Below are 17,799 nucleotides of genomic sequence, written 5' to 3' on the forward strand. Positions count from 1 at the left end.
CAACTACATCATCACAGCCAAGGCTTTGTGAAGCCAGGCTGTAAAAACCTCTAAGGATGGAGATTCCACCACCTCCCTAGGTAACCCATTCCAGTGCTTCACCACCCTCCTAGTGAAATAGTGTTTCCGAATATCCAACCTAGACCTCTCCCACTGCAACCTGAGACAATTACTTCTTGTTCTGTCATCTGCCACCACTGAGAACAGCCGAGCTCCATCCTGTTTGGAACCCCCCTTCAGGTAATTGAAGGCTGCTATCAAATCCCCCCTCACTCTTCTCTTCTGCAGACTAAATAACCCCAGTTCCCTCAGCCTTCTATTCTATTCCCTCAGTATTCTAAATTTATTCCTGAAGCTATTTACAGATATTCTGTACAAAATTAAAAACAAACACTAAAGGTACTATTTACACTAAAGGAGGGATGATATGAGGAAACAAAGACTGTAGCTGCAACAGTAACTGTCACTGGCAGTAGGAAGGAACTGAGGGGAGTCGGGAGCAGTGCAGCCCTTTATACCTACATGCAATTATGCAAGGCAACAGAGCTGCCCCCACTGGTAATGCTAAGAGAAAAAACTTCAAGGTGCACACACACCTACAGTGGAATGGACATGTGCAATCTCTTGAAGAAGAAGAATTAGCAACATTTTTAGACAGAAGAAATAATGGTTGGAAGAAAATGATGAAATACTGGTACGACTAATTCAAAATATGGGACACACTGATGTCAATGGGAGTGTAAGGATCTTTTTGTCCTAAAATACTATGCTTTTAGGAATTAAATATTACAGATAGTACTTTAAAATGTGGCACAGTCACATATTTTAAAGGAAACATGTTACTTATGATAGAACTGTAAAATATATTGCAGTCTGTGATCATAACTGATTTACAATGTAGTCTGTCAAAAACTCATTTTTATTCTAGTTTATAACAGTAAACAAAGTAGTAACTGCAAATATTTTGAAACATTAATGAAAACATAACATGGTGCTAAAGGCACTTTTGATAATGTCTATAACTGAATCTGAACACAGTCTCCATAAAAAAAATTGCTGGTATTTTACCTCTTTTTTTATACTAACTTCTTTACATAAGAACAATTACCCACGTGTAATAACAACAAAATTGCTTGTCTTAAGATAATTAACACAAATTTTCCACTACTACATACAGTCTGAAATTAATCATTTTGACTTCTCATAGTGCTAAATATTCCCCAGGAACATTCCTATAAAGTGCACTTGCTGTGCTGTTGAATGTCCCAGGTACATCTAACATTACACTGATTTTAAATGTTTACAGCAGCATACGTGCAGTGGCAAAACTATAGCAAACGGATTAAGGATTACATATTGCCACAAAATGTTTTGATCCTATTTTCTCTGTAAGTCAATGGGCAAAATTCTCCTCTCACATCTGTACAATAGAAATAGTACTTCAGTATTCCTCTATGCATGTAGATCTCTCAATGATGTCATTGTGAATTCTGCACATATGGGGAAGCAGAACACCAGACTTGAGTACTATCATATGGATCTGAGGGGGAACTGTCCCTAGTATCATTAATACAGATACTCATGGGAAAAGCTGCCTTTTAAGGATTTATAATTAATTCCAAAATGATGTTATCTATCCTTAACTGTAACTCCTATCTGAGAAAAATATAATTCCGTATATGAAAGAACCAATTTTCAAAGGACTTTCAAAACTTCTGAACTCCAGTCATAAAAGCTGGAGGATGGAGGTGGAGCCTGGAGGTGTTATCTTCAAATTTGATCAGATCAGTTCAAATGATGGTCTAAAGAGCTCTTATAGGCTCTGATCCTTCAAAGACTCACATATGTGCATAACTTCAAGCATGTGAGTAATCCCACGGAACAAAATGGAACTATTCATGTGCTTGAAGTCAAGCATGCATAAGAGTCTTTGCAGGGTGAGGGTCGTAACAAATTCTAAGTAATTAATATACACTTTGTGGTAGGATGTATTTGAAATTGCCCCTTGTTCTGAAGGATAAGAGCTGCAAATCCAGCTATACGTTAAAAGTGGAAGGAGTGGATGCTTATACCTAAGAAAATTTTACAGTCCTTGGGGCCAGTTTAATTATTTGAACCATTTCCTTGTGTGTGGGAATCCCTTTTAACATAAAAACCACAAATCTGGACAATTTACATTCCCACTTCACATTTTTTTTTTTTTGCTAATATCAAATGTCTCCTTAGTTGAATAGGAAAATATGGCTCAACTGTGATACTCAGTCATATTATATTTTCTTCTAAGATATACATTCACTACAAAATCTCCTTTCCTAATTACATAGGATTTTGTAGTCAGATTGTAAAAATGGTAAAAACTAATCAGAATAGGTCTACATTCAAATATACTGTTTACATAACATTTTAATGACTGGGTCCCAACTAACTAAATACCCAAAACAGAGAGGAAAATTTGTAATTCTATATAAGCTTTTTACAATAAATAAACAAAATATTTTGAACCAGAATTAAATATAAACTTTACACATTCAAAATAAAAAATATATATAAAATCTATTTTGAAAAAATGTCATTGATTAGAGAATTATAGTAAAACAATGTTATGAACTGCATTTGAATTTTCACATACAAAATAATTTAGCTTAATATCTTTTTTTTTTTTTTTACTTTTACAGTTCAATAGTTAGCCAGCGTGTTGATTTTTCTGCTTTTGTGTAGGATGGTTACCTCCCAGTATCAATAGTCAAACTTTCATATGCTGCTGTTAAATGAAATAAATCAAACAAAAGGATTTGCAATTATAATCATTTTAACAAAAGTTAAATAAACACGGATACTATGTCCAACTAATTTTGTCTTCATCAGCCAGTGCAGATGTGACAAAACTGGAAACAAGATTTTAGATCCAAAAGAGAAATTTTTATGCATCTGAAAAAGTTCTGTTTTCTGTTTCTTTCCAAAAGAGTACTTTTTATGAAGTCGCTTACCAAGACCATAAGAGCAGAAGTTAATTTCTGCAACCTCAAGTGGTGTTATTACAACACAGAATATTTAGTTTTCACTCTTTTCAATACCTCAGAAAACAAAAAGGACTTTCTTGTAGAAACTCAGCGTACCAAATACCTTATGTGTACTGCTAGTAAACAATCGCTAACAAAAATCTTTGCTGTACACTATAAATTCATATAGTGGTCAATATCTTTTTTGTCCTTGTTCAGGTGACATTTATTTGCTCTTGTCTTTCAATTTCAGCTTTTTTCTCTTGCCGATGGTTAGATGCAGCCCAAAAAGTTATTTTTTTCAACACTTGTGGCAAAATTTTCGATGGTAACCAGGATATTTGATTCTTTAAAAGGCTGGCATTTTTACCAATGCAGTCAAGGCACAATCTGAAAAGAATGTCAGAATTAACTAAGGTCTTATAACCTAAAGATAAAACTCATGAAACAAACTTTTACAAAAAATGTTAAATTAAAAATATATGTAATTTATGTATAGTCCATTCCATAATAATACCAATGCTTTAAAACTGTTTTGAAACACATTTACCTAGCATATTTACATTATTAACTAGAGTCATAATTTTGTTTCTTACCTACTGATCCAGGTAAGAATAGTTAAAAGTGCCTTATGTTAAAAAAAATATTCAGTTATAAAAAGTAGTACCGTAATTATCTGTGCTAGACTCTGTGTGCCACTATATAATCTACACTCACCTGAGAAGTGAGTAAGGTTGAGTTTGAAAAATCAATAAATCACTGCAGTGACCCTAATGAAGAAGAACAGCAACAATCAGGAGAATGATCAAGATTAACTGTCAATTTAAAAGTTATCCCAGGAATACCTTTGTATTTGTTTCAACAGGATGATATAAAATGGATTACCATAAATATAATTACAATCTATGAATATTTAGATTAACAATTATATTATAAAGATTAAAAATAGCTAACTGAATACTTCTGAGCCCCCACCTACATACCTATAGAGGCAGGACTTTGGGGACACTTTGGGGTCTTCTTCAACCTCCCCTCTCAGCAACATTGAAGGGCCACATCTTTAAGCATCAAGTGCCCCTGAAAATTGCTTTGTGGGGCTGGAAGGTGGATTTTTGAATTGGAAAGATGTGGGAAAGTGGTAAGAAGGGATTTAGGTAATGGGCAGACCCTAGTGGCATCTTCACAGCCCTGGACAACAGTGATGTCAGAATATATGTTTTACTATGGATTAATGGAGTATGTGCCATCTGGCACCTTCAGGGACCCAACCCTGGTCACTGAACAACAGAAGAGCTTTGATGGCCTTCCAGCCCGATCTGAGGCAGGACTTCTAGGGGGAGAGAAGTTTAGGAGTTTATATTTTAAAAGGAACTAATAATGGTATATAGAAAGATGTCTGGGAATAGTCAGTAGAATAGAGTGAAAACAAACAATTACAATAAATAATATACAAATAATGGGGGCTATGGTTTGATAGCAAACGTTTAAAATGGTAACTGAAGAGTAAAATTAAAACACAGTTTAAATGAGTCAGAACCATCAAGGTGTACACACACGCTTAGCTTATGTAACCAGATGATTACTACTACTTTTACCATAATCTTCCTTCCCCTTTCCCTCTTGTTTATTACACTTACTTGTGGAGTCTTGTTTTGGTTTTTTTTAGATTAAGATACGCAGACATTCACACATGTCCATAACTATTTACATTACTTCAGTGGGACTACTCACAGGAGTTATGCACACAAGTACATGTTCTGTGCTGCGTGGAACTCTGATCTACAGATGCACCTATATAACAGCATAGGGAGTGGATGATCTGTAGCTATGCAGATGTGTGTCAGTTCCTGCAGGAGTGGCTGAAGCAGGCTCAGCAGAGTTGTGCCATTAATTTGGAGGGTTGGGGTTTGGAGTGTGCCTCTCTGGCTTTTTCCCTGCACATCTACATAGCCCCCGTCCCACTAATTGGGCTGTTGCTATGCTCTGGATATAGGCATTAGGACACAAAAATTAACACGCTATATAGTAATACCAAACAATCCATGAATGATGATGAATTGTAATTCTTGTAGGAACCAAAACTTTATAATGTAAATCAAGATTGCTCTACTGAAGAGAGGAGTCACAAGAATGATTAAAGGATTAGAAAACATGCTTTATAATGACAGGTTTCAGAGTAGCAGCTGTGTTAGTCTGTATTCGCAAAAAGAAAAGGAGGACTTGTGGCACCTTAGAGACTAACAAATTTATTAGAGCATAAGCTATCGTGAGCTACAGCTCACTTCATCGGATGCATTTGGTGGAAAAAACAGAGGAGAGACTTATATACACACAGAGAACATGAAACAATGGGTTTATCAGACACACTGTAAGGAGAGTGATCACTTAAGATAAGCCATCACCAGCAGCAGGGGGGGGAAAGGAGGAAAACCTTTCATGGTGACAAGCAAGGTAGGCTAATTCCAGCAGTTAACAAGAATATCAGAGGAACAGTGGGGGGTGGGGTGGGGAGGAGAAATACCATGGGGAAATAGTTTTACTTTGTGTAATGACTCATCCATTCCCAGTCTCTATTCAAGCCTAAGTTAATTGTATCCAGTTTGCAAATTAATTCCAATTCAGCAGTCTCTCGTTGGAGTCTGTTTTTGAAGCTTCATCAAGGATCTACAACCTATCCTGAAGGACGACCCATCATTCTCACAGATCTTGGGAGACAGGCCAGTCCTTGCTTACAGACAGCCCCCCAATCTGAAGCAAATACTCACCAGCAACCACACACCACACAACAGAACCACTAACCCAGGAACCTATCCTTGCAACAAAGCCCGTTGCCAACTCTGTCCACATATCTATTCAGGGGATACCATCATAGGGCCTAATCACATCAGCCACACTATCAGAGGCTCCTTCACCTGCGCATCTACCAATGTGATATATGCCATCATGTGCCAGCAATGCCCCTCTGCCATGTACATTGGCCAAACTGGACAGTCTCTACGTAAAAGAATGAATGGGCACAAATCAGACGTCAAGAATTATAACATCCAAAAACCAGTTGGAGAACACTTCAATCTCTCTGGTCACTCGATCACAGACCTAAGAGTGGCTATCCTTCAACTGCATCCGATGAAGTGAGCTGTAGCTCACGAAAGCTTATGCTCTAATAAATTTGTTAGTCTCTAAGGTGCCACAAGTACTCCTTTTCTTTTTGCGAATACAGACTAACACGGCTGCTACTCTGAAAACTCTCCTTACAGTGTGTATGATAAACCCATTGTTTCATGTTCTCTGTGTGTGTATATAAATCTCTCCTCTGTTTTTTCCACCAAATGCATCCAATGAAGTGAGCTGTAGCTCACGAAAGCTTATGCTCTAATAAATTTGTTAGTCTCTAAGGTGCCACAAGTACTCCTTTTCTTTTTGCTTTATAATGATAAGACTTAAGGAGCTCAATCTATTTAATTTATCAAAGAGAACGTTAAGGGGTGACTTGTTTATAGTCCAGTAAATATTTGTTTCCATGTAGGTACTTACAAAAGGGCTCTTTAATCTAGCAGAAAAAGGTATAACAGGAGGCAGTGGCTCAAAATCGAAGCTAGAGAAATTCAGACTGGAAATAAGGCATTCACTTTTAATGGTGAGAGTAATTAACCATTGGAATAATTTACCAACGGTCGTGGTGGAGTCTCCATCCCTTACAATTTTTAAATCAAGATTTTTCTAAAAGATCGGCTCTATGAATTATTTTGGGGGAAGTTATGGCCTGTGCTATACATGGGGTCAGCCTAGATGATCACAATGATCCCTTTTGGCCACAGAATCTGGGAATCTAAGTCAAGACATTATACTGATTTATACCAACTGAACAGTTGGCCTTGAATGTCCTGATCTTCATGCACTTAAATTCTCAGCAATAATGTTGAATTAATGTTTTTTTAATTAATGTATACTAAGACTTCATTATTAAATTTACTGACTGTGTCCAAAAAATGCAAGTCATCTTTGCTCCCACCAAAGATCATCACTTCTCCTTCTGTGCCAAGACAGGCTGTGTGCCACAACCTACAAACAAATTTATAAATAAAATGAATAGCTTAATAAATAAAATAATAATAATAGTTTATTTGCATATTCTCAACTAAACAAATCTAAATTAGCTAATTTTAAATGTTTTAATATAAGATTCAGGGAAGCAGGACCTTTACCTGAATGACTATAACCTCATCCACATCACATGATTTCCCCCTCATTTCTCATATCTCAAAAGATTCATTTGAAAAGAAAATTTAATAATGACATGATAAATTTGGTTAAATGGAGCAGTCAATTTTATAAATGCTATGAATCCAATACTCATGAACAGACAAATTGAATTCTTACTGGTCTTTCACTACTTACCAAGAGGAATTTTATTAAATGCTTATTGTATAAAAAATATTTCAGGAGGCTTCAACACTCAGGAACCATGCTGAAAGATCAAATTATTCACTTCTATACTTGTATAAGAGGATTAAAAAGTAATGGAAAGGAATATGACTAGCCATTTTACCTTAAGAGAACTTTCAGACCGACATATTAATGTGGCTGTCTGGCTGATTTGTAGTATAGTTTTTTTATTTTATATATATATATATATATATATATACACACACACACACACACACACACATATTGGCTTACCTATCGTTATTTTACACAGAACACTACAGTGGAAAACTCATAAGTATCTTGGTAAATGTTTACATATAGTAAGTATTTTATTTTTATATCAGTTTTCCACTTTTATTTTTTAATTAACAAGTACTAGCAAATTGGGATTATGGGCTCTTTTGTGTTGACTCTTATTCCTGAATTTTAGGATTGAGTCTCAGAACACAGGTTTTTCTCTGTCAGGTCCCATCCATCCTTTTTCTTCCTCATTCTAATTCATGCAGATCACTTTCTGATTGTGACAATTTCCACATTCATGCTCAGCAGGAGAAGTTTTGTTTGTGTTGTGTATATAAAATGTTTTGGAGCAAAGTGATTCTTATAAACTTATTATTTTATCAACGATTCATATGAGTAGGTTTTCACTGTACAGCATTTAGTTATTGTTATTATTATTAGAATTAACTGACCGAATTCTGCACTGTCTTGTGCCAAGTGTAACCCCACTCAGGTAAACAGGATAGCATTGGGTGTAAGTCAATGTAGAATTTGGCCCCTTCTGTTATGTTTTAATTACTAAAAAGTATGCATAAATGGAAATTTTCATGCAAAACTAAATTCACTCACATTTTCTTACGTCATTCATTTCAGCAATTATTCACTGTTCTCCTTACACTAAACTATCCCACCTTTTCTCTTCCTCATACCTGTAGATAGATCTGTCTCTGTCTTATCTGCATTAGGAAAACTCTGGCCTGGACTTGATCATCGAAGAACACTGGAAAGCCTTTCCTGCCTTGACTTTCTTGACATTCTAGCTTGAAACCTGATGCTTTTTTCTATAGACTGATAGAGTTTATGTCCTCTCACAGCTGCTCTAACTTATCACCTAAACATTCTAATAAAGCATGTTATTTACATAGTACATAAGATGAATTAATGTAACCTTTTTATACAGACTCTCTACCTAGAATTATAGCGATGACATAGTTTATCCTTTAGTTAAACACTGGGAGTTTATAACAAACAAAAAATTCATGCTGGAAAGAAACTTGGCATGCAAAGTCTTAGCCTAGGTGCAATTAAAAACCGAACCAAAAACCAAAACACTTTTTCCAGCAAGACACACAAGGTTCATTCAATGCTGTAGGTCTATAATAAGAGTGACAGTTTATTATGCATAATTAGAAACAGAAAAACAGTCTCTTACATAAATTATTTTGGGGGATTGTCATAAATGAAAAAGTTTTGTAGGAAACTCAAGAAAATACATTCATGCACTTATGCATGTGATATAAGCTATATCTTTATATAGGGATATACACGTATACTTTTTTTGCCAATGACATTATGTTATGTTGGAAAAAAAAATCTCCTGGAATAGCTTCAGTCAGAGTTGGCAACCCTAATTTTAAGACCCTGTTCTCAAATTCATCCCACTGCAGAAGGCCTGACCAAAGCCGCCTGTGTTCTGAAGGCCCTGCAATAACCCTATGCATATATCAGGAGATAGGGCACAGATACAGTACTGAAAATGTGCTCTGAACCAACTCCAAATAGGCCAGCATGGAAGGGGATTTCCAGAGTGGGCCAGATTAGAAGCCAGTAGATCTGTGTTTATATGGCCTGATGCAAAGCCCATAGCAGTCAACAGGAAAACTTTACTTGATTTCAGCAGGTTCTGCATCAAGCCCATATAGATCCACTGGCCAAGAATCTCTGCACAGGGGCCAAAGATACTATTCTAACCTACAGTCTGGAATGGTGACTGCGCTACAGCCCTTTGGCTGTCCTCACACTGGACACTCACCCACAGCTTGATTACTCTGTGGGAGGCAGTGTGGCCCAGCAGCTACTTTATGTGAGGTAATGTAGAGAGGAGATTGTACTGTGAGTCAGAGGACAACTGTTTTAATTCTTACTCCGCTACTGACTTGCTATGTTACCCAGGACAAGTCACTCCATTTCTCTGTGTCTCAATTTCCTCATCAGTAAAACATGGATAATGATACTCACCTTCTTGCCTAAAGCACATTTAGATCTATGGATGGAAAGTGATGTCGAAAGCTAAGTATGATTACTAACACTTGTGCTTTAAGGTGTTTTCCTAAATTTCAACCAGATCTGGTGTAACAATCCTATTATAATTAAACTAAATATAGCAGATATATTGCAGTGGTAATTAATTCAGGAAGAAACCTGGAAACACCCGGTGAACATATAAAGTCCTTTTAAAAACTGGATATGTACCACCTGCAGTAATTAAATTTACCTAGGTATTTATAGTATTTGGATTCTAAATATAGGGAATGCTGGAAATGTTGGCAAAAATAAAAAAGTGTACCCTGATGCAGTAAGTACCCTTTTTCAATGGCACTATCTGTATAATATCCATGTTTAGAACATGAGACTTACTTACTTCAGTCAGACATGGAAAGAATCACACATTTCCTTTGCTCTAATTCCATAAAATTAAATTATGTTTTTGTTCTACACAAGCTCTAAAAAAAGTCTACTTGTGCAAATCTAAAAGATGTAGACACTGGATGTTTGAACTGGACCCTTTTTGGTCAGTAATTAAGTCCACTAAAAAAATTATAGTCTTTCAAAATACTGCAATTTAAACCCAATCACTGTTGTTTTGTATTAAATTAATTTATGCAAAACAATAAGTGTCATTAGCTATTTCTGTTCAGGAAAAAAACAGAAAGGACTATTATTTAAACTTCCTTTGAATCCTAAAGAGTGCAACATCATTTCCCTGGTTCTGTCTCTTCTAAAAATAATGAACTTTCATGGTTCATGTAGTTGTATATTACTAAATCGAGTGTTAATTAGCAGAAGTGCTACACATTTTACTTTTACATATTTCTGATATCTACCTATTTGGAAGTAAAACATCAAGTGAATTTAGTCTGCACCCCTTTCATTACAAACACCCTTTTAGTGCCAGCAAGCAATTTAAATAACAAATCTTGAAAATAAAAAAAGACTATGCCTAATAATGAAAAAGAATAAAACTACTTATATAAAGCAAGCTGTTCAATTATGTCGAGCTCATTTTGTAAAATATTTTAATACATTATTTTAAAGGGAGGTGTTCTGATTTAATACCTTTTTTAATCATATTTCAAAATATTCTAAAATTTCAGCAAATGCTGACTTATTTTTTTATACCTAGGCCTACTCTTAGGTAAGTGGGTAAGTTGTTTCCATCCATTTGTTGTGACATTATGAATCCAACCGTCACCTGCAAATAAGGAAAATATGCATCTTAGAATTATTCCTTGGTGAATAAGATATTACCTTTTGTTTTGTACAAAGAGCTCTACAGTCTAAAATGCCTAACTTCAAAAGAATGACTACCATGTTAATGAATTAACTACCATAATTTTAGAGTCTTCATAACTTAACTTGTGAGTTCTTTTTTGTCACAAAAGATAAAGTTAGCTACTCTGAAATCTGGAGTTAAAAACACAATATAAAATATACAAGTCAAATCAGAGACTATTTTTAAATGACAGGACTATATTAATCAGAATGAAGACTGCTGTGTCCCAGGGACTCTACAAATCTTAAAGTACTCCCCCAATCATAGAATCATAGAATATCAGGGTTGGAAGGGACCTCAGGAGGTCATCTAGTCCAACCCCCTGCTCAAACCAGGAACAATCCCCAACTAAATCATCCCAGCCAGGGCTTTGACAAGCCCTGACATTAAAAACTTCTAAGGAAGGAGATTCCACTACCTCCCTAGGTAACCCATTCCAATGCTTCACCACCCTCCTAGTGAAAAAGTTTTTCCTAATATCCAACCTAAACCTTTCCCACCACAACTTGAGACCATTACTCCTTGTTCTGTCATCTGCTACCACTGAGAACAGTCTAGATCCATCCTCTTTGGAACCCCCTTTCAGGTAGTTGAAAGCAGCTATCAAATTCCCCCTCATTCTTCAATTCTGCAGACTAAATAATCCCAGTTCCTTCAACCTCTCCTCATAAGTCATGTGTTCCAGCCCCCTAATCATTTTTGTTGCCCTCTGCTGGACGCTTTCCAATTTTTCCACATCTTTCTTGTAGTGTGGGGCCCAAAACTGGACAGTACTCCAGATGTGGCCTCACCAATGTCAAATATAGGGGAATGATCACGTCCCTCGATCTGCTGGCAATGCTCCTACTTATACAGCTCAAAATGCTGTGTGCCTTCTTGGCAACAAGGGCACACTGTTGACTCATATCCAGCTTCTCGTCCACTGTAACCCATAGGTCCTTTTCTGCAGAACTGCTGCCTAGCCACTCGGTCCCTAGGACTCTGCACTTGTCCTTGTTGAACTTCATCAGATTTCTTTTGGCCCAATCCTCTAATTTGTCTAGGTCCCTCTGAACCCTCTCCCTACCCTCCAGCATATCTACCACTTCTCCCAGTTTAGTGTCATCTGCAAAGTTGCTGAGGGTGCAATCCATGCCATCCTCCAGATCATTAATGAAGATATTGAACAAAACCGATATTGAAACAATATTCCTTCACTTTCTTTATCTCATTTTCTGTCTCTTTTTTTCTCTTCCTCCTTCTTCCCAAAAAGAAAATAAGTACTTGTGGCACCTTAGAGACTAACAAATTTATTAGAGCATAAGCTTTCGTGAGCTATAGCTCACTTCTTCGGAGTCTCCTTTTTGCTTGATCTCCAAGGTGCCAGACAATGAAGAAGGAATTAATTAAGGCCTTTATTTTGCATAGTAAATATTTTCATGCAGTAACAGCAAGAGTAACACTGACTACAACCATGATTTCCATAATTAAGTATATAAATGATCATCTTATACCTTAATAAAAATAAAATTCCTTAATTTGCAAGGACAGTAGCAATATTTTTATTATTTGATTAATCCAAAATAGATGTTAAGTGACAGGCTTTTAAAAAATGGTTGCTAAAAAGTGATTGCATGGACAATCACTCATATCTGTAAAGGACAGAAGATGCAATCTTACAGTCCAAATCATTATCCAGGCAAAACTCTTAAAATGAATGGGAGTGTTGCCTGAATAAAAGAGTGCAGTGTCAAATCCCAAATTTGTCTGTGCAAATCATAGAATCATAAGACTGGACGCGAACTCAAGAGGTCATCTAGTCCAGTCCACTCATGGAAGGACTGAGTATTATCTAAACCATCCCTGAAAGGTGTTTGTCCAACCTGCTCTTAAAAATCTCCAATGGCGGACATTCCACAACCTCCCTAGGCAATTTATTCCAGTGCTTAACTAGCCTGACAGTTAGGAAGCTTTTCCTAATATCCAACCTAAACTGTCCTTCCTGCAATTTAAGCCCATTGCTTCTTGTCTTAGCCTCAGAGGTTAACGAGAACAATTTTTCTCCCTCCTTGTAACAACTGTTTATGTACTTGAAAATTGTTATGTCCCCTCTCAGTCTTCTCTTCTCCAGACTAAACAAACCCATTTTTTTCAATCTTCCCTCATAGGTCATGTTTTCTAGACATTTAATCATTTTTGTTGCTCTTCTCTGGACTTTCTCCAATTTGTCCACATCTTTCCTGAAATGTGGTGCCCAACTGGACACAATACTCCAGTTGAAGCCTAATCAGCGCCGAGTAGAGCAGAAGAATTACTTTTTGCGTCTTGCTTACAACACTCCTGCTAATACATCCCAGAATGATGTTTGCTTTTTCTGCAACAGTGTTACACTGTTGACTTATATTTTGCTTGTGATCCAGTTTGACCCCCCCAGATCCCTTTCCACAGTACTCCTTCCTAGGCAGTCATGTCCCATTGTGTATGTGTGCAACTGACTGTTCCTCCTTAAGTGCAGTACTTTGCATTTGTCCTTCTTGAGTCTCATCTATTTACTTCAGACCATTTCTCCAGTTTGTCCAGATCATTTTGAATTTTAATCCTATCCTCCAAAGCACTTGCAACCCTTCCAGCTTGGTGTCATCTGCAAACTTCATGTGTACTCTCTATGCTATTATCTAAATTATTGATGAAGATACTGAATAGAATTGGACCCAGTACTGATCCCTGCGGGACACTTGATATGCACACACATTAAATACATTCAGATGATGGGTCAAGGCACCTTTGAAAATCTGGCCCTGAATATTTGTGAAACCAGAAGCTCCACCATTACCACCAACTGTGCATTTTATCAATTATACAGGCTGCCATTATTAGAAAAAGAGCTTTGTAGCAGGCTCTCTCACTTTTTACTTGAAGTTTTGTAGGTCAGATTGGAGCAGAATGTGATTAATGTTATGTTTATTCACATATTGTGTTGGAATTATATTTTGTTACTAGTTTTGCAATTTTATTGTCTTTGATGGAGTTATTCCTGATTTAGACTGGCATGAGTGAGACTCTAGCTCTTATTTTATCAGATGGTAAGCTGTTTTGTGAAAAGACTATTTGTTCAACACATATACTCACTGTACTGTGCTATGTCCATCATCAGTGTTATATAAAACAACAATAATAAAAAGTGTCTGAATAAATATTCACATAGAGTGAGAGTCATATAACAAGATCTGGACCAAACATCTTCATGATGAAGTTGAATGTATATAACATCATGGTTAGCTCTAAAATGTATGATGGACTCTATATGTTTTGAAGTACTTACTTAGAGGAACATTATCTGAACTCAGTCCACCAAATAGGAAAAGTTTATCATCTGCTATAGGAGTCAAAGTGTGCCACGATCGATCTTTTGGTTTCTCTCCACTAATATGAATTCTTGGTAAAACAAAAAATAAGAAGAGAACAAGTTAAGAAGAATGCTTAAATTGAACTGGACTGGCAGCTCATCATTTTCTAGAATAAGAATGGGCTCTGTCCTGATTAAACAGGCTACAGTGTAATCAGAGCAAACTGAAACAAGAAATTTCTTGTAACAATTGCTCTTTGAAAGTAGCACTTATGATAATGATCTTACACTTATATAGCATGTTTTCCTCCCCCAAGATATTTTACAAATCTTAAACTTATGTACGAAACACAGGGACTGCTTTTTTAAACCACTTAAGTGATTATTTAACATATAAGAACAGTTTTAGGATGGGAAGTGAAGAATAATGTGTCCAACTGAAACTGAATAGAGTATTTAAGTAGATAGGTTGCAGTTGCTCAAACTAAAACGTAACCAGGATATTGGAGTTATAGTTCTCTTGGTCTTGAGAAAAGAAATAAGATCTTTAATGACTACAAATGGCTGGGACCTTGGCTTTACTTCTTATTCCCAAGATACCACACTTCCACAGACACAGTGCCCTCTAACAGAATGGCGGGGGACCGGTGCATACAGACTTTGGGTGAAGAGTGCCACCTTCTGAGCCTCTTTACACATCATCTGAGCCACTTTAACTATTTCCTGCAACAGGTAGGTGCTCCTGGGGACTCTCCCAAGAATTTGATGCTTAGCTTGGGAGACCTGAGAGAATCACAGAACAAGATCTGTGATACTTAATGAAAAAAAAGAGTTACTTACTTTATATTAACCATGTTCTTCAACATGTTGTCCATGTAGATCCAATTCTAGATGTGCATGTGCCTCATGCATGTGAGATAGGAATTGCTGAATAGCAGTGTCCGTTGTGCTGTGCATATCCTCATACTTCCCCACTCTAGGGCATAAATGGCAGAGTGGCCGCAACCATCCCTCAGTTTCCTGACTAAAAAAAAGTGGGGATGGAGGGCAGGTCGTGTGATCCCCCAGAAGACAACATCTCAGAGAAGAAAAGGTTACTTACTGGAACTGTGGTTCTTTGATTTGTGATGCAGACATGTATTCCACTTAGATGTGTGCACACCCAGTGCTCCAGAGCTGGAGAAATTTGCCTTGCAGTATCCATAGAGAGGTGGCACTCATGCCTGGTGGCCATAGCCCCTCTCCTAGCTATATGAGGTGGTGCTGCCCCAACCCTCCCTCAGTTCCTTTGCACTGAACACCTAGGAACAAGACTCTGATGCAGAGGGGACAGAAGGTGGGTAATGGACTACACGTCTACATCACATCTCGAAGAACCAGTTAAAGTAAATAAGCATTTCTTCTTCTTCGAGTAGATGCAGATGTGTATTCTATTTAGGTGACTCACAAGCAGTACCTCCCCCAGGACACAGGGCTCATAGCCTACTTAAACAAGGACTGCAGGACCACTCCATCAAAGGGTGCATCCACCCTGGAATATGCAATTATGGTATAATGGTTTGTGAATGTATGTATGCTATGGATGTTGCTTGCGCCCTCGTACAAAGAGCTTGCACTCACTGAGGGAGCTTACCCAGAGCTATTTCATATGCAGTCTTGATGCAGGATGTTATCCATTTGGAGATTGTCTGTGAAAAGACCGTTTGACCCTTCATGCGATCTGCATATGACACAAACAAACGAGGCAAAGCACAAAACAGTTTAGTCCAGTCCAGACATTGCCTGACTTCTAAGGTACAGAGATACCACTCCTTTGGAGATGAATGTGGCTTAGGAAAGAACACAGGTACCGCCTGGTTCCAATGAAACTGAGAAACCACATTAGAAATTTTTTTTGGATGCGGTTATAAGGTCACTTTGTCTTTGGAGAATTGTGTATAAGGACGCTCTGCCATCAGAGCCTGCAACACACATGCTCTCCTTGCAGATGTTATCACTAACAGGAATGCAGTTTTCTGACACAAAAGCGGAAAGGGACAAGATGCCAGGGGCTTGAATGGAGGTTCCATTAAGACCGTTAGGACTGAGTTAAAGCCCCACACAGGAACAAGCTCTCAGACCGGGGGGATGTAGATGAAGGAGTCCTTTTAAGAATCTTGCTACCATGGCACTGGAGAAGATTGACCTTCTTGGAATGGGGAGATGAAGTGCCAATAAATGCTGCCAAATGCACTTCCAGTGAATTAAACACAGGCATCAACATCTGAAGGTGTAGCAGGTACTCCAAACTGTCCTGGATAGAGACCAGTGTTGATTGGATTCCATGGGCTATTGACCACACTGAAAATCACTTTCATTTAGCTGAAAAGGGACATCCTGGTGGAGGGTTTTCAATTGATAAGGAGAACTTGTTGGACAGCCACAGAACACAGTTCTTCCTCTTCATTCAGCCATGCAGCAGCCATGCTGGGAGATACAAGGAGTGAGTGCAAGGATCCAAGGATGACCTGAGGGATGACTGGGACCAGTGGAAAGGCATAGAGGAGAGCCCTCTGCCGGCTGAGGTGGAAAGCATTGGACAGGGAGCCTGGATTGATGCCCCCCGACAGCAGAATAGATGACATTTCCTGTTGTTCCTTGTAGCAAACACGTCAATCGTTGGGATGCCCCAAGCTGTAAAGATGACCCAAAGGACACTTGTCTTCAGGGACCATTTGTGACTCAGGGAAAAATATCTGCTGAGATGGGCCGTGAAGATGATTATGAACCTTGGATAAGTGAATAGCTATCAGAGTAATGGTCTCCTCAATGCAGAACTGCCAAAGCCTGATTGTCTCTAGGCAGAAAAATCTGAAGTGTGCTTCCCTTTGTTTGTTCACATAATACAACATGGTGGTAGTGTCGGTAAGTATGTGAACCACTGAGCCTCTGATATGGTCCTGAAAAGTGTGACATGCATTGTAGATGGCCTGAAGCTCCAGCATATAGATATGGAGTAAGGCCTCCTGCTCCTACTACAGTCTCTTCACTTTCAGTGACCCTAAGTGTGCCCCCCAACCCATCAGGGAGGCATCAGTAACAACTGACCTGGTTGGCGAGGACCAGACAAAGGAAATATGTTGCCAAATGTTCTCTGGATGCATTCACCGCTGCAAAGAGTTCAGAGGAGACAGATGAACCAGTCTGTCGAGAGGGTGAAGCATAGAATGGTAATTCATCTTGAGCCAAATTTGAAGGGGGAGAAGGCACAACCTTGCAAACTGGACCACCTGCATGCAAGTGGACATGTGGCCCACAAGCCTCAGACACATCTGAACTGTCATGGAAAGCTGAGACTGCAGACTGAGGCAAAGATGGCGAACAGTCTGAAAACAGTCAGCAGAAATGCTTTCTTTCAATGTTATGGAATCTAACAGGGTCCCATTGAACTCGATTTTCTGAGTGGGAGCCAAGGTTGACTTCCCAGTGTTTAGGCTGAGACCCAGATGCTTGAG

The 17,799-nt window shown here is 38.0% G+C and overlaps 1 protein-coding gene across 2 annotated transcripts in view; it reads right to left on the reverse strand.

The window, feature by feature from the left end:
* Window positions 1–898: 898 nt before the first annotated feature.
* KLHDC1 (kelch domain containing 1) overlaps window positions 899–17,799 on the reverse strand; it is a 73,638-nt gene continuing 56,737 nt past the window's right edge. For both annotated transcript variants that reach the window (XM_038407044.2, XM_038407046.2), the window contains 5 exons: window positions 14,282–14,394; window positions 10,827–10,899; window positions 6,977–7,061; window positions 3,717–3,769; window positions 899–3,389 (listed from right to left, as the gene is read on the reverse strand). In XM_038407044.2, coding sequence (XP_038262972.1) covers window positions 3,215–3,389; window positions 3,717–3,769; window positions 6,977–7,061; window positions 10,827–10,899; window positions 14,282–14,394 — 499 coding nt within the window. In that variant the 3' untranslated portion in view covers window positions 899–3,214. The remainder of the gene's footprint in view (window positions 3,390–3,716; window positions 3,770–6,976; window positions 7,062–10,826; window positions 10,900–14,281; window positions 14,395–17,799) is intronic.

The sequence above is a fragment of the Dermochelys coriacea genome, chromosome 6 (genome assembly GCF_009764565.3).
Source record: "Dermochelys coriacea isolate rDerCor1 chromosome 6, rDerCor1.pri.v4, whole genome shotgun sequence".
NCBI lineage: Eukaryota > Metazoa > Chordata > Testudines > Dermochelyidae > Dermochelys > Dermochelys coriacea.